We start from the raw sequence: 15,730 nt of genomic DNA, 5'->3' as shown, positions 1-15,730 counted from the left end.
CACTAAGCGACCCATCCGTGCTACAAAAAGAACTTGGAACGGTATCTCTGTGGTGTGATGGATGGGGCTTGAGACTAAATATCGAGATATGTAATCACCTCCGGTTTACACGAAAATCCGCTATAGCCCAAACGAGTTATGAAATAAAAGATACAAGTATAATTAGCATCCCAGAATACAATTACCCAAGCGTACACTTAACTCAGTCACTCACGTGGATTAAAAATGTAGAATACCTAATTACAAAAGCCAGTAGAATGTTATATTTAAATCAGTATAAATTTTAGTGATGCATCTAAGAAGTGAAGGAAACACTGTATCTTATGCATGCCCGATCTATACTTGATTATGCATGTGCAGTGTGGGACCCAAACCAAGAGTATCTTGCAGAAAGATTAGAAAAACTCCAAAACCACACAGCATGTTTTGTTACGAACAATAACGACCCTTTTGCTACCATCTTTGCGATTATTTATTTATTTATTTATTTATTTATTAAAGCTACCCCAAGCCGGGTACCACTACAGTGCAGACGTAAAAAAATTAAGACTAGATTTTTCCACTGCATTTACTAAAATCACACCGGTATCATCGACACGAAACTGTATCTCCTCGAGCCAACTACACATCACAGCGTCATGATAATTCCCAAAAATGTTAGAATATTCCCATAGAACATTTTTGTACATACTTTTTTTTTTCATTAACAATATGTGACTGGAATTTGTTGTCCGAGGACTTGGTTAGCGTACGAAAAAACGATCTCTTTTTCTCCCGTTTATGATCAATGTGGTGTTCGTTTTTTTTAACCAATATGATTTGGCGCTTTTAAAAAAGTGTATAATTGTATGAATGTATTTGTCTCCTCTGCCGCCCCCCCCCCCCTTCCTGCAAAAATTTCCTCGGGGTGTTGTAGGTATCTTGCAAATATATTATAAATAAATAAACATTTTACTTGGCTTCACTGATGTGACCAGCCTAGATGTTGACGGCGTTCATTCAATGCTGATATCCGAATGCAATCTCAGACGGGGACAAGACTGCAACGCTCGTTTTATGCTTACAGAAACCGCGCATGTAGTACTCTCCATGATTCCTGAAGGAAATCTCCTAATACTGTCACTTTCTAAAATCATTTGAAGTTAAACGAGTATTCGGTGATCTCAGCGAGCTTGTCCACTGGGGGTCGGATAAGTTGAAAGAAATCATCCGAACGGAGGGCAAAAAAAAAAAATAAAAAAATTTAAAACTCAGTATGGAATCATTAACAAGCAACTGACGATTGCTAACGATTATTGTATTTTTGAGCATGATTAACAGAATTTGCATCAAAATTAGCGTAATTGCATCCAGGAAATAAATGTTTTAAGACCTGGTTGCTGCTTCGACTGGCAGTTTCATAATACGATCGTTGTGGCAGTAGCTCCCGAGCAGTTCTCGGTATATTTCGCGATCGCTACAATAATACACAAACTTTTCAAGTAAAGTTTTTAAAGACGACGTTCATTGAACATTTCCCACTGTAACAGGCTCACTGTCCGGCTATGCCGAAGGAGAGCTCCTTTCCCCAACCTTGTTCATCCAAAGGAGGCAAAGTACAGCACAAGATCGTGCACTTCAGTCTCCCCATTATAGCGCGGAAGTACCAACGAGGGCATAAAGCACTTTTTAACTGTCATGACGCTTTCTGCTTTCAACGACCTACGACAGGGCTAAAGTTGAGTCGGCAAAGAACTGCCTTTTTTTTTTGTTTTGTCGAGGTTTTAAAAATGCAGCTGGGTGCTTTATATTATAGAACACGTTGCGCCAACCGAAGTGCGCTGCCCAAAAAGAGCGATGTACATCTTCCCCTTTCTTTTCGCAACAGGAAGCAGAGCCGGAAGCAGGTCTGGCAGCCAATGCGGAAGCCCGGATCCCAGGCGCTCTTCGGGGTTCCAGCATCACGGAGAGCGCGGATTTAAGGTACTTGGAGGGGTTATTTTTGGCGTGTTCGTGTGTGCGAGAAACTTTCGATATTTAGAGTGCTTCTTTTTATGATTTTATGTCTATTCGCTTGAAATGTTGCGATATAATACTGCGGATGCCCGCTGGGTCTCTTCGATCGCTTCGAAAGCTTCCGTTGGGGCCCACAGCGAGGGCGCACTAGCGGTACGTTGCCAAGTTGGAGGTCGACGGATAGTACAGTCTTACTTTTTTTCCACAAGGAGACTTTCCTTTTGGGAGGGGAAACGGGGAAAGTGTCATGTGTCCACCTAACCTACATCAAGCAGACTCGTACTACGCTCCTGTCCTTCAGTACATATTTGACGTTCGAAATATGTTGTATATGTAGTCTTGAGCACTCTTTACCGAGTACGCTCCCCCCCCCTCTCCGTCCCCCGCCAGGACGGTGTAATTCCCTGCATTCCAACAAAAATGTATATATCGCGATATTTCCACCTGTAATCGTTATAATAGCGTAAATAGAGTTAATTGTCGTACGAACTATTGAAAAACTAGAAAAATACGAGAAATATAAAAAAGTACGGAAAATGGCGAACCGTGTAACCACCTGCATTTCCACAAGCAGATTTCGCGAAAGTTCCACCTGTAATTATTTTAAGTTTATTGGAAATTTTGTCTTGAGAATACGTGGGCGCGGGAGACGACGGGTGCAATTACTTGCACGCTGTTTTCCCTGCGTTGCCACATGCCTTGGCGGCCAGTCAATAAGAAACTATGCGCAACATTGGTTTCCTGATTAACTGTATTTTTACGTAGCAAATAATCGCGAAGTTATTCATTTGTTTGTCGTCTGCTGAGGGCATTACCCGCAGAATTGAAATGACATATGTGTGACTTGCTATAAACCAGCTTGATTTTAGTACGTTGATGTGAATAAGTATAAGTGTACTTTATAAGCTATGTATAATTTACTTCATAATGTGCATTTATGTTCACAGGGAATAGGGTAGTGAGCATAAACGGCTGCTGAAAATGCCTGAAATTCTATTAGAAACAACAATGATCACAGTCCCTGATGTAAATAACTTTGAGTGGCTACAAGGGAACACGAAATTTTTTTAACCTCCTTGGGAACACGGGCTTCAGTAGCATTTAAAAAAACCCACCTTGTTTTTTTGGGCCCCCATGGCTATCATTTGCGTCACTTATTTGCCAAACAGGTGCTTAAGGTAAAACCATCCGCAACTAGGTCCATAATACGGTTACTCAAAGACTGGTTTTTCGGTGTTAGAAGTAGCGCAAAAGGTTGATCATCTGTTTCGTTAAACAGCTCTGTACTGAGATTACAGTAGAATAATGAACGACGCTGCTGCCGAATAACAGAGGCATTCCTTTTCCGATTTACTGAAGAAAACAATCAGAAGCCCCCTCCATCGAACGACGACGATGGTTGAAACGCGAAGCCTTCTTGCGTGCGAAAATCAAATGGCGAAGTGCCAAACTAATAGCCACTGCAATCAAAGTCAAAGCTTCAACAATCATCGTACAAGCCGCCTGAGATTAAACTCCAAGCGTTAAGCATCAAAGTGCAAACTGCCTGCGAGTCAAAATCCAAACTCAGACGACAGCAAACGCACCCCACTCGAGAAAGCTGAGTGCTTCCTCCCTAATCTAATGTCGTCGTTAGACCATTGTCATAGTCAAAAATATAAGCTTCCAAAGTGCTAAGATAAAGTCCACCTAAATTAGGCCAGTCCAGAGCCAACGGCGGTGCAACGAACCCAAAGGAAATGATAAGCCACCCGAACGCGATGATGGGGCAATCGGTAGAAGCCGTCTTCATGACGCGAGGGACCAAGGTTCGCTAACGACCACGGGGAGCGTTTTTTTCTTGTTTCATGGTTATCGTCCTCATCACGTGCCCTCTATTTGTGTAACGTTGGCTTCCCTGCAGTGGGTTTTGGTTACGACACCTGCATCAGTGAGACTAAGAAAGCTTCGCGTTAACATTTGTAGCTAAACTTAGTTACTACATTTGTAGTAGTAACTACAAATGTTGTAACATTTGTAGCTACTACTGCGGGGTTACATATAGATCTTCAGTATACAAGGACACAGCGCTTGGGAAAGTTGCACTTGCCGGCCATAAAATGTGGAACTTGCTGGTTGGAGTCGGCGTCAGCAAAGACACGGTAATTTTCTCTTGTAGCCCAACAAAACTACACACGAAACTCAACACTTAACAGTTTACATCCATATAAAAACTTCGTAATGTTTTAATTACTCTCAATAAATGTGGGCTTCCTATGTTTAACAGCTGCTTTGCGTTGTCGTAGTGAACGTTCGGAGGAATAAACATTACACATGCGATACAAGAGCACAAATCAGCTTTGAAACGCCAAAGTGGGCATTTTAAACCCCGCAACTTCGGCATGCTGCGGCAGTGCTCCTTTAACGTACTATCCGCCGAACATCAAATCATGTGGTTGTCGGGCAAAGCCAATGTAAAGCGGCAAGGTACATTACATTTGGCTCCCTTTTTCAACCTGTACATTTTAAATGCGTGAGTGAAACGCTTTATTAAAACTACAGGCCAACAGACAGTAGGTTCAAGTAGGGAGGGGGGAAGAGGAAAGTTACAATTCACACAATGGGCATTCGTGCCTTCTTGGGGTCCAATTTATACAGTACACACAGTATAGTCAGTCATATGTTTGTTCAATGTAAAGCTCACAGTGTAACGACCCTGCCTCCACGTGTGTTTCCTACTCAGGACGCCGGCCATGCAATGGCGAACGGGCCGTCCGAATCGCTTCAGAACGGCTCGCCCAAGGTGATCGTCAACCGTGGCCGCTCGCCGTCGCCACCGGCGCAGGCGTGAGCCGCCCCAACACCACCAGCTGAACAGCAGAAACAGCAGCCGTCGCCTTGCCGCCGCCCAACCGAATGCCCACTTCCGACCACCAGCATCTCTTTCTCTCTCTTCCACCCCCCACGCGGTGCTTCTTTCTCTCAGCCCAAACGCCGAGCGAGCCTCATGCATATGCTAAGCTCTTCCTAGACAATGCGACCACATGCGGTGTTCCCATGCCCTGCAAGAAGGTGCAAAAGGTGAAGCGGCTCGTAAAAGAGCTGTGCAGTTATTGCGTCATGCCTGCTGCGAGTATCGATTACCGCTGAAAAACGTAACGCCTTCCAAGCTCGCGAAACAGACTACGGGATTTAGCCCGTTCTGGCATTGGAAAAATGTAGACTCCGACGCCTTCAGGCACTACTGAATCCTAAGCTTCTCCTCAAAATAATACGGTCGAGGTGGCGTTAGCCTTTTGTCTTACTTTAAAGAAACTCCTGCAAGGCTAAAGACAGAAATAGGTGCGGGAAGAGAGTCCAAACCACTGGGATGTCGGCGCCTACTGTCCTACGAGTGGCGGCCTATAAATCAAGTACAGGCTACCGTGAGATCATATCTTCTGTTCCAGCTTCCACTTATCTGGAGTATCTTGAGTACCCTATCTTCAATGTAAATCATCCTTTTTTTCGGCATAACGCCCGCTCCAAAACAGATATATCACACTATGCTGATGGCTTATACCTTAGCATTGACTTACAGGACGCTATAATAAGTACAGTGCCAGCTATCGTAAAAATCACCCCTTCTACGCATAATGTCGCGCTGAGAATACTGGTTGTTGGGCGTATCGTAAGGTATACACGAAAGAAACGAAAGTTCACTTAATTTACTTGGCGAAGATGTCAGCTGACGTCATTGTTCAGAAATGTTACGAGAGTTGCGACATCAGTATGGAGGCGGAGCTACTGTCAGAACAGTGCCGTTTGCTCCCGTGGCTTTACTCTGTAAAAAAAGTGTCTTTAGGAAACCATTTCTTGTCGGTCATCTTCACCAGTTGTTGTTATTTATTATTCATACATCCTGCAGTCGCTGCCAACCTAGAGAGTGCATTAAACGAATGCAGCAAATGCATTGAGTGCTATAGTGGGTGCCATTGCGGCACCTTAGACTGCACTGACTGCTCCGCTGGATACAGATTATTTTACCGCGCAACAAATGATGCTAAACGGAAAATAAACATAGCCTCAGCTACGCATAAATGATGGGACATGTATCCTAAGGATTTCGATAACCCGTACTTGGGCGCGAGACGAAAGAGGTGGCTTCTATTTTCGGAAGATATCGATGCTACTTACGCAGTCCGAACTACCGCCTAACCGACGCAAAATAATGCTGGGCAAGACACTCAGTTTCCTGGCATTCAAGTCTCTTCGCACGTAGCAGGAGCACACTCAGCAGCAAGCAACTAAACGTAATCGTGGTGAGCATGTACTTGAAATTCTTGCGCCGTTTCTTTTTCACTCTGTCGCACCCAGCTCGTGATGTGATTTCGCAAACTGTGCTGTGGAACTGAGCGGTTTGGGCACACAGTTCGCATAAGCTAAAGCGGAAGAACAAGAAGTCGAGTGCCCTAGCTATTTTCATCCTGTCGCTTTTTGAGCGGCAGATACAACTGCCCACAGGCGACAACAGATATATTTGTCGAGGGAATACACATGGATCATATTCACAAATGCAGCAAGCAGTGGGTGTGAAGAGGTTGATGAGATTAAAGAAATTACCTTCGAAGACATTGATGGGAAGATGTAAAACATTATGACCGGTTTTTTGTCAGTCCTAAATAGTTATGCGCTGTCCTTCGGTGGAATAAGATGGCTCTCCCAATATAAACAATTAGGACAAAACTATGGGGCTGCGCGAAAGAAGTTCTGAGAAGTAGAAAAGGGCGAATCGAGACCTACTGTCAGTGCCTAACGGAAGCAATTGAACACAGATTTCTAACGTGGCTGACGAAGCCCGCAGAGACCAGGGAACAAAATCGCTGAGGATATTGTTAAACGTTTCTTGTAATCGTTACATGCCTTATCTAGGGTCGCAGCTCCGACGAGGGTATCGGATATCCTTCAGCCGACTTCTCTGGGAGGCCCCCTCATGCGGTCTTAGCTGTGCCGAGTAGGTACGGAGCAGCATGTGCATTGTCTGTGTCACTTCAGTTGAGGATGTACGACGCTGTGATAGACGTTCTCCATGTGTTATTCCATTTTTGTGGCCCATATTGCAGAAGAAAAGGCCTGCAAGCGTTTGTGTTGCCACGTGGTATAGTCCTAAGCGAGCTCAAAAATATGATAGCGTCAGTCTTGACACTCATTCGGAAAATTTGCAAATAAGCCAAATCCAGTGTTTTCACATCCTTGGCTGGAATTTTTAGTTGGCAAAAGCTGCCTAATGTCGTTGAAAGCTAATTTTATCACACCTACGAATGGATTTCTCATAATTTTTGGTCGTAGTCATCCTGTGTCCCGTGAAGATTTATCAGCAGCCTATTAGATTACCATCACGATGCCCACTAAGAATTCCCCCATCTATGTCACACAGAAAACCACAAAAACAGGAACATTAATGGCGCCACAACAGTCATATTTAACACGTCATTGTGAGTTCAGAAATCCACGAAGACGGATTTGAGGAGAGCATGTCAGTGCCCCCTATAAAGAACTCTCGCACAGTACGTACTTGTAAAAGTGTAGGTAGTGCATCTGCCAACGTTTTGTGGGTAGCTTGCAAGACTGTACGTGAAACGTAGCGCCATCTTGCGGGCTCTTGTAACCTATTACCCTAGTCCCAAAGGATATGAAGAAAACCAAAAAGATAACCCCCAGCTTTATTTCTCAGTGTCTAATCAAAGGAAGAGCATTGAGCCGCCATCAAATGCCTCGAAAGATCTAAAAGGCGAAAACTAAATTGGGCTGTATTACCACATTCAAATTTTCTGCGCGCAATAGGGCAATGGATTTGTTTGGGGTATTTCGAACTGTGTAACTACTTTCATTGTTTCAAAACAACTTGTTCTTTGTCTTACATGTACCTTCGATGAACAAGGTCACTCATTTCATTGCCAAGTGCAGAACATTGTCAGCAAATAGAAATTTGGCATAGCTTTTTTATATCTTTGTAAAGCTCTCGGGAACAAAATATTGGGGAATTATCCGTGATCTTGTACATAACATGTACAAATGAAAAAAAAAAACATTTCTTGTATTGCGGCTGTTGATCACAGAAAGCGCCTGCAGACCCTTTGCGTTGTTAGCTGCGTTGCGCACTTTTTGCCGAAGTGTTTTAAGTCGCCCTAACCAATGAAGACTGACTTGTTGCTTCTTTGCTACTGTACAGTTCTCCTTCCTGTATGACCTCAAAGTTTACTGCCGTGTTTTGTTTCGCTTGCACAAAATGTTACTGTTATCAAGGCGAATATGCAATACCTTAAGAGAAGGCCGACTACCTTGAAGGCTAATTTTAATAAAAGATGTTAGTGGCGTAAAGAGAAAAGTTATTGCGAGGTGAGTAAAATTTAGAAAATTATGATATAATATTCAAATGGAATGTTTATGGCCCAACACTGCACATTTCTATCCCAGCATGCAGTTCTGTCAAAGGGTGGGGAAGAGCCCCTGACATCTGTTGCACATGTTTTCCCTCATAAACGCTTCCATCGTACCAACGACATTCCAGTATTTCCACGTGTCTGTCTGTAGTGCTCAATATCCAGATGATTCTAATGGTCTACGTTTTAATGTGGCCCTTTCCTTTCCTTGCGTTCCCAGAGAAGGCATGAGGGCAAGGAACTGCCTAAACGCTTTAGTTTGTACCAGGCTTTGGGATTCAGTTTGTTCTTTTACGACAATGCCTGCAATGTACGTGTGTGAGTGCTTGTTTTGATGGGATTCATTACAAATCTTGTTCATCGTTTACACTGATATGTAACGCGCGAGCAGTCCTCATTCGATGCCTCCGCGAGGACGTCCTTTACAAGCGCCGTTCTCTTGTGAAGTTTAAGCCATGGAAAGAAAACAGATCAGTTGCAGTGGTAGTGGTGGCAGAGTAAGAAACAACAAAGCGTTGAAAACTTGTAATTTCACAATGATGCTGTCTTATATTTTCAGGGATAACGTTTATGCGGTAATCTACTGTCATTTAGAAAAACATCACCTGGTAAGGCTGTTTTGCCTCCGTTCCTGTTGATTCAAATTGGTTGAATATATTTTATTTACTGCACGCGTACACTTTAGCGTGCGTAGGTTCTCAGAGTTTTGATAGAAATGATAAAGCAATTCTCTGGTTGGCGCAATGGCAGTGACATAAAATATACCGACAAAGCACGCATATGGATGTTATTACCTTCAGATACTAGAAATGGTAGTTGTGTAGTATCAAGCCCAAGGAGGGCATACAGCAGAAATTCCAATATCTGGAATCGTTACTATACTCGGGAGAATACGTCCTCACCAGGAGTTTCCTTTTGCGCTTAAAGCAAGTAGGATCACTGAAAACGAAGCTTGGGGTAAATCTAACGAGTTAGCAGTTAATTCTTGCATAGGCCGTTTAAGAGGTTTCACAGCGGGGGGAAAGCCTACTCGCCTCTATTTTGCCTTTTTCTCTGCTAATAAAATGTTTGGCCCTATTACAGTTCCATGTGCTTTGGGCACGTTTGTATACCAAGATCCAAAACAAGTCCACATCGCGGATAAAATGCACGTGACAAATCAACTGCAGTGCACCTAAGACGATTTTACCGCAAGAGGCCTACCCTCATGTTCTATATATCGTGGAGACACAGACACAACGCCAAATGCCATGTTTTGCATAACTCGGTGTTACGTCCCCTACAGCAGAACTGTTTACAAGCATTGTGGGGAACAAAACGCAGGGCCGGCATAGTCGACCGATTAACACGTACCGGCCGTTTCATCCTTCCAGTAAGGGGAATGGGCCACATAGGTCACGCATAGCGATTGGGTCTTCATGCGAATCGTCTGTCGCAGATAATGTCGCATACCATAAAGAAGCTTGCATTTGGTGCGAGAATTTGGTCGCATACCATAAAGAAGCTTGCATTTGGTGCGTAGGTTGGGACGACATTGCATACATATTAGAAGCACGTGATCCTTTGCAAGAAATTTCCAAGGATGGATACAGTATCGATAGCAGCAACTTTGACCGTTTCATGAATGGCTAAATCGCTACACGTGACTTGCTTGCGTGCAGCCAGCATCTGGCACCGAATTCCGATTTGTTGGATGGATATCTAGCGCTGCGTAGCATTCCAAGTGTGCGCGAGTTGATACGAAATGGGCGCATGGGTAACCATTAAGGGCCTGCGGACACAGATTCATTGTCGACACCCCAGCCAATATTGACCTTGCTAAATGCCAGCATCTCGTAAGAAACCGTTTGTATAACCTTCTTTCTAATATCCAATGGTCAGAATAGGGGCTGTGATACCGATGAATTGAAGAAATAGACCTCACAAAGATTTCTTGTAATTGCATAGCGTATCCATAGTTGTGCCTCTGTGTTAACTCGTAGAGCAGCCACCTAAACATGCATGGAGGCCGACCGAAGCAAGTTTGGGCTGTTCTTTATTTCTTGCGACGACCACACATGATCTCGCAATGGCATCGTGGGTTGTTTGCGTTATTCTGGGTTCATTTACGGTCTCTTAGTTCGTATCCGCAATAACCCTACGTTGGATCGAATAATGGTTGAAAGAACAGCAGCTTGTGCACTGCAAATTATTTACAGAATTTTTTTTAGCTACAAATTTATAAGAAACAGCGTTAACTGTTTTTTGCCAACGTGTTTACATGTTTGTTTTATGTTGGGGCCTGCTTTGCTATCGTGCATGAATACTACTTAGCCATCTGAGATCAACACTCATCCAATTAATTTCATGGTGTTCTGCTCCAGAATGCCGTTACCTTTTTGCTACGTGTCAGTAGACGCAGCTTCCAAGGCTCTAGATTATTGGAAAGTGACTTATTTATGCTCAAACATTATCGTAGTTTTCTTTTCGCAGTGAATTCTAATCAGTGCTATGAATTGTTCTTAACAGTGTTCACGCAGATGCCTGATTTCAATATTTTTAGGTCAAGACGGAAATAACAGATATATTTGCGGAACGTAGTTGTGTAAGTTCTGGGATTATGGCCAACTGATTTACCTACTGAGAGGCGCAATCAATTGAAGTGTGATTCAAAAAAACTGGATCATAAGTGCGTCGCAGTTAGCAAACGTAATGCCAAAGTTCAACTTCTATGCAGAAACAGCGCAGGGCAGATTTAAATAAATTATAGTTTGAGGTGTTCCCATGCGTAATATTCTACAAGTACGTTGGGGTGGTTGTTACTGGCCCAATGTATCGGAAGGCTCACGCACAGCAAATGTGAAGAGCCGTGTGGGAGATATGGGTCGTTAACATTTGGCGACGGTGGCAAGTTTGTAATTGGTTTAGCCATGGTAGTCACTGACAATTATAAACCAACGCGGTTGTTACGGTACTAGCCACAGCGTGTAACACTTATAACGCCCTTATAGGCTGAGACAAGTCTGTAAATATCTGTATGGAGTTGATGAAACAAAGCGTGCGCAAACTTATGAAAGCAGAAACACGAACACCTCTGTAACATCTTAGGTAACCTACGGTAGCGTTATTGTTGTCTGAAGCAGAACCACACCAGAAATGATTACAAAAGGAGTTTCTTTGCAACTGAACAGATGGTAAACAACTGTAAGCAGCGCCAACATTGTTTGAGGGGGAACTTTTTACCGTGCATTGCGGCCCCAGCGGATGATGTAGAAGCAAATGCGAAAGGAGCGAACAATTTTCATAGGAGCGATTTAAGAATTTGAAGTCTAAATAGTGATCAGATTTTGCCGCGTGTGGGAACTTCTACTGCTTATCCCCAAAAAGAAATGCGAACTGCTGTGCTCTAGACTTTTCCTCCCGCAAAGCATGGAAGCAAAATTTTGTCAGCAATTTTAATAACTTGGTGTACATATACAGATGTGACCGACTGTACATAAGTATACATAACTTCAAGACCTTTTTCATCCTCCTTATTTATTATGACGCGGACTTACCCTGGTATTTTGACTCCTTCCTCCACTCCAGCCTCCGGTCGAGAAGATTCTTGAAATCGATTTCTCGTGCATAAGCATTGCGCAATCCTCCCCTCAGCCGACTGGATGGAGCAACGGAAGTTGAGGAGGAACTCAAAAATACGGCTCTTAGACTGGGGAACTCACTTCCTCTAGCATGTAGCATGTGAAGGAAGTGGTAGTCATGAACTTTCCGGTGTCGTTTGGCGCACATCTATTTCATGTAGGGGACTACTGCACTTTCTTCATCCAAGACGCTTCACATAAAAAGCAAGAGAAAGGATTTGTAACTTCGCATTGAAGCTTTATTTTTATTTCGGGATAAAAGCACGATTACGAAGGCTCAGGTATGTAGGCTTAGTAGGCCGTGATTACCATAACGTGATTAGTTCTGTGCCAGTGCGTGCTCTTTAAAAAAACGACCTGTTTAAGCTGAGCAATACCTGGTTTGTCACCCGCCACTCCTAGCCTGATTGCGCTTCTGCTTGAGGGCACGTTAGCTGGCCTCTTGGGAATACACCATTGACACGCACCAGATGTACCCAATGTAGACGTAGCTGAGCAGAAAACCGTAACCAGAACATCCCCGGCAACGACGCCCCACCAGTGACGCACATGGTACGTCCTTTTCAAGGGATCATTTTTTCTAGCGCCGAATTCAACAATGGATGCGTCTAAGCATCGCGTTTTGCCACTTGAACCAGTAGTCGCTTTGGGTACCATACTTTTCAAACAGGGTGTATGCGTTCTAAAATACACATATATACAGGCCTTAGGCTTACAAGCAAGACCTTTCCCTTTGCCGCTTATTTCGAGCGTTGCTTAGACGCGGAGTTAACATTCCAAGATTTCAGGCAAGGTGTATTGTACTTTCGAGTGCAAGCTGTACTGAACTGTGTAGATTCCACTGCACATAATACCGCAAACGGCTGCTTTTAGCCAGTTAAGGATATAATGCACAACCTGCTATAGAACAAACCGCCGTCTTTGATCCTTGTACTGCAGAAAAGCCAGGACCAGACCCTTCGCTACTGAGCTGCAAGGAACTTTAGCTATCATTTCCTTCTGGGAACACTGAACTCGATTTCTGAGGCTGCAGGTGTCAACGCCATTGCATCACGACATAGGTAGCCCTGACGATATCATTTTTGGTGTGTTCTCTCATCGCATCGCTACTTGAGACCCCCTGATTACCGCAGCACAACATTTTATCCCGAGTTTTGCGCACGTTATATAATTTTAGTGAGAAGGGATGTGAAAGGTAGATGGTTAATGACCACTCGCTATGACGAGCTAAATGGGCAACGGAGAGGGGTATGGAGACCTTGTGGCATTTAAACATACTTAATGTTGCTTCGGCAACGGGTCTTGTTTTTTTATACCATGAAAATTATTTCCAGAAACACATCGAAAGAGGTCATGTAAAAAATGTTTTCCCGCTAAAAACCTGCAAACGAGGTTCTACGCTTTTTATGTGAGATCGGTGCAACAAAACCATCAGAAGCAAATTCGCGTAATAATAAACGAATAAAACCCAAAGGTATTAACACCCAGAATACTATTAATTCCAAATGTGTGGGCACTAGTAGTCTCTAGAAAATATGTCAGTTCATTTGAGTGCCCATGCCGCACGGTTCATTGGGTACAGGCGTTGCTACGGTTAACAGAACGCCCGACATCTACTTGCCGAGGATAAATCTGCTGGTTTGTTGGCAGAAAGTGGCTATTATCGCTAAATTACGCAGCACCGGGAGAGAAACGTTCCCTTTCATTACGATCTTCCGACTGTTCTTTGCGTAATGGAGGACAGAAAAAAGTATCAGTTTCACGCTGAACAAATATTTGTGTTTTTTGAATGCCAGGGGTGTTGCAAAGGCCTAAAAGTCGTGCCGGCTTTTTTATAAATGTTTTTAACCCCTGTTTGTTACAGTATTTCAGTTACCACAAGACTTGAGTTCGTTGTGTGTACGTAGAAATCGTGCCTCTCAGTAGAGTTTTGCGTCAGCTGTAAATGCACGCACCCCCAGGGAGAGAAAAAAGCGAGTTTTTTTCTGGCTCTCGTTTACGTGAATTTGCGAGAGCTGTCTCCCACTTTTGATACTGCTCCTTTTGCACCATCGCGAAGATAGAATGAAACATTTTACTGTTACCACCACAGGTACTGTGTACATGACTCGCCTCTGTGACATTAAACGGACTGATTTTCCTTTCCTACCTGATGCCCGGCTTGCTGTCCTGTCTTATTTGTCACTGGGAAGGCCTCACGCGTGCGTCCGTTTATCGGTCGCACTGGTGGCCACCTACATCCGCGAGTCAATACTCTGAACAATAGCCAAAGGAAACAATGACTGACGTCTGCGCAACCACGCCGGAAAGGAGAAACACCAGACTGCCAACGCTTAGCTTACTGGAGCAAGCTACAGTATCCAGTAAACAACTTCCAGAACTCAAAGGCATGGCTTAGCCGGGTAAGTATGTGGTGGCTGCTTTATATGCTTTTACTTGCTAGAACTACGTTCTACAATCCGCGAGAACTCCAGGTTCTTCCGAACTACGTCAAAATCAGTAATGAGCGCGTGCCAGTAAAAACTAACAGGGTTAGGTACTGTTACCTAAGCGGCAAAAACCAACTATTTTAGTTAACAAAATTTTCAAAACTAACTTGTTACAGTTACAGTCGCAGCGAAAAATTAACGTCGTTACATTTCCGTTACCGTATAAAACTAAGTGTATAGGGCAGAAATTTGCTGTATAAAACATACCCTATGAAACATATTGTATATGAAACATTTTGTATGAAAAAGGAACACAATGAAACATACTGTATAAAACAGAAACATACAAAAGCACGCGGGTAGTAAAAATACACGTGGTAAAACTCTCGACGAAGGGAACCAACAATGGGGAACACTCAAGCCCAACAACAAGAACAATCGTTGTGCCCGACTCAATTAGTTGTGTCAATGAGGCACCCTTAGTGCCCCTGTCTTGGTGAGACCCTCTGCGGTGGTCTTTCTTTACATGGGTAGGCGAGCTTCCTCCTCGGCAGTCGTCGAACTGCCAGTTTGATTTTGGTTGTTTGTTTGACGCTCTACTCAAGATGAAGGAAAAGTTTTAGGAAATGACTAACTACCGACCTCCCACCACGGTCTTCAGCTGGGAACATAATCCTCCTAGCGACCTCCTCCCCCAAACTGAGAGGGCAGTTGTGTTTTGAAAAGGTGAAAGAGGGAGGTGATATGTCAAAGAAGAGAGTCCGAAAAAGAGGAAAGTGCAATCTGTACGTTGGCTTTAACAAGTGTTCCTGTTAAAAAAGGAAGTGACTTTAACAGTATTTCCTGGTAGAGTTACTGTGTCACAAATAAACAGTGTTACAGTTACAAGTCCGTCTTACATAAAAATAACTAGTTAGAGTTACAACAACTAAAAAAGTAACTACTTTTCGCTAAAACTTCACTCATAACTAGTTGCTGCCCAAGACTGGTCAAAAGCGCGTAAAATGTAATGAGGCTTGCAGTTATTACGCAATGCCAACGTTTCACACGGCGACTTGCCTACAGCGAATAGAACTAAAGCTGCAAAGATCTAGAAAATAACGACTAACAACTGTCATATGTTTCATTCTAACATCGTCGCTAAAGGGAAAGAGAAGCCCTGCGGGATCTTAGCCGTGCATTGTCTGCGAAACATTGTCTACATCTTGTGAAACGCTATGATGACTCATCAACGACATATTCGGCCCCTTGCTGCTATAGAATTTAAAAATGGCATGCCATTTAT

General features: G+C 43.5%; 1 protein-coding gene across 1 annotated transcript in view; it reads left to right on the top strand.

The window, feature by feature from the left end:
- Positions 1 to 14,169, top strand: part of LOC144179132 (uncharacterized) — a 233,001-nt gene extending 218,832 nt beyond the window's left edge. Inside the window, exons 6-7 of the mRNA XM_077707362.1 lie at positions 1,868 to 1,962; positions 4,718 to 14,169. Coding sequence (XP_077563488.1) covers positions 1,868 to 1,962; positions 4,718 to 4,825 — 203 coding nt within the window. The 3' untranslated portion in view covers positions 4,826 to 14,169. The remainder of the gene's footprint in view (positions 1 to 1,867; positions 1,963 to 4,717) is intronic.
- Positions 14,170 to 15,730: the final 1,561 nt, after the last annotated feature.

Source organism: Haemaphysalis longicornis, unplaced genomic scaffold (genome assembly GCF_048455015.1).
Source record: "Haemaphysalis longicornis isolate Haplotype H1 unplaced genomic scaffold, Haemaphysalis longicornis Haplotype H1 scaffold_4, whole genome shotgun sequence".
Classification (NCBI taxonomy): Eukaryota; Metazoa; Arthropoda; class Arachnida; order Ixodida; family Ixodidae; genus Haemaphysalis; species Haemaphysalis longicornis.
This window is presented reverse-complemented; position numbering and strand designations above follow the sequence as displayed.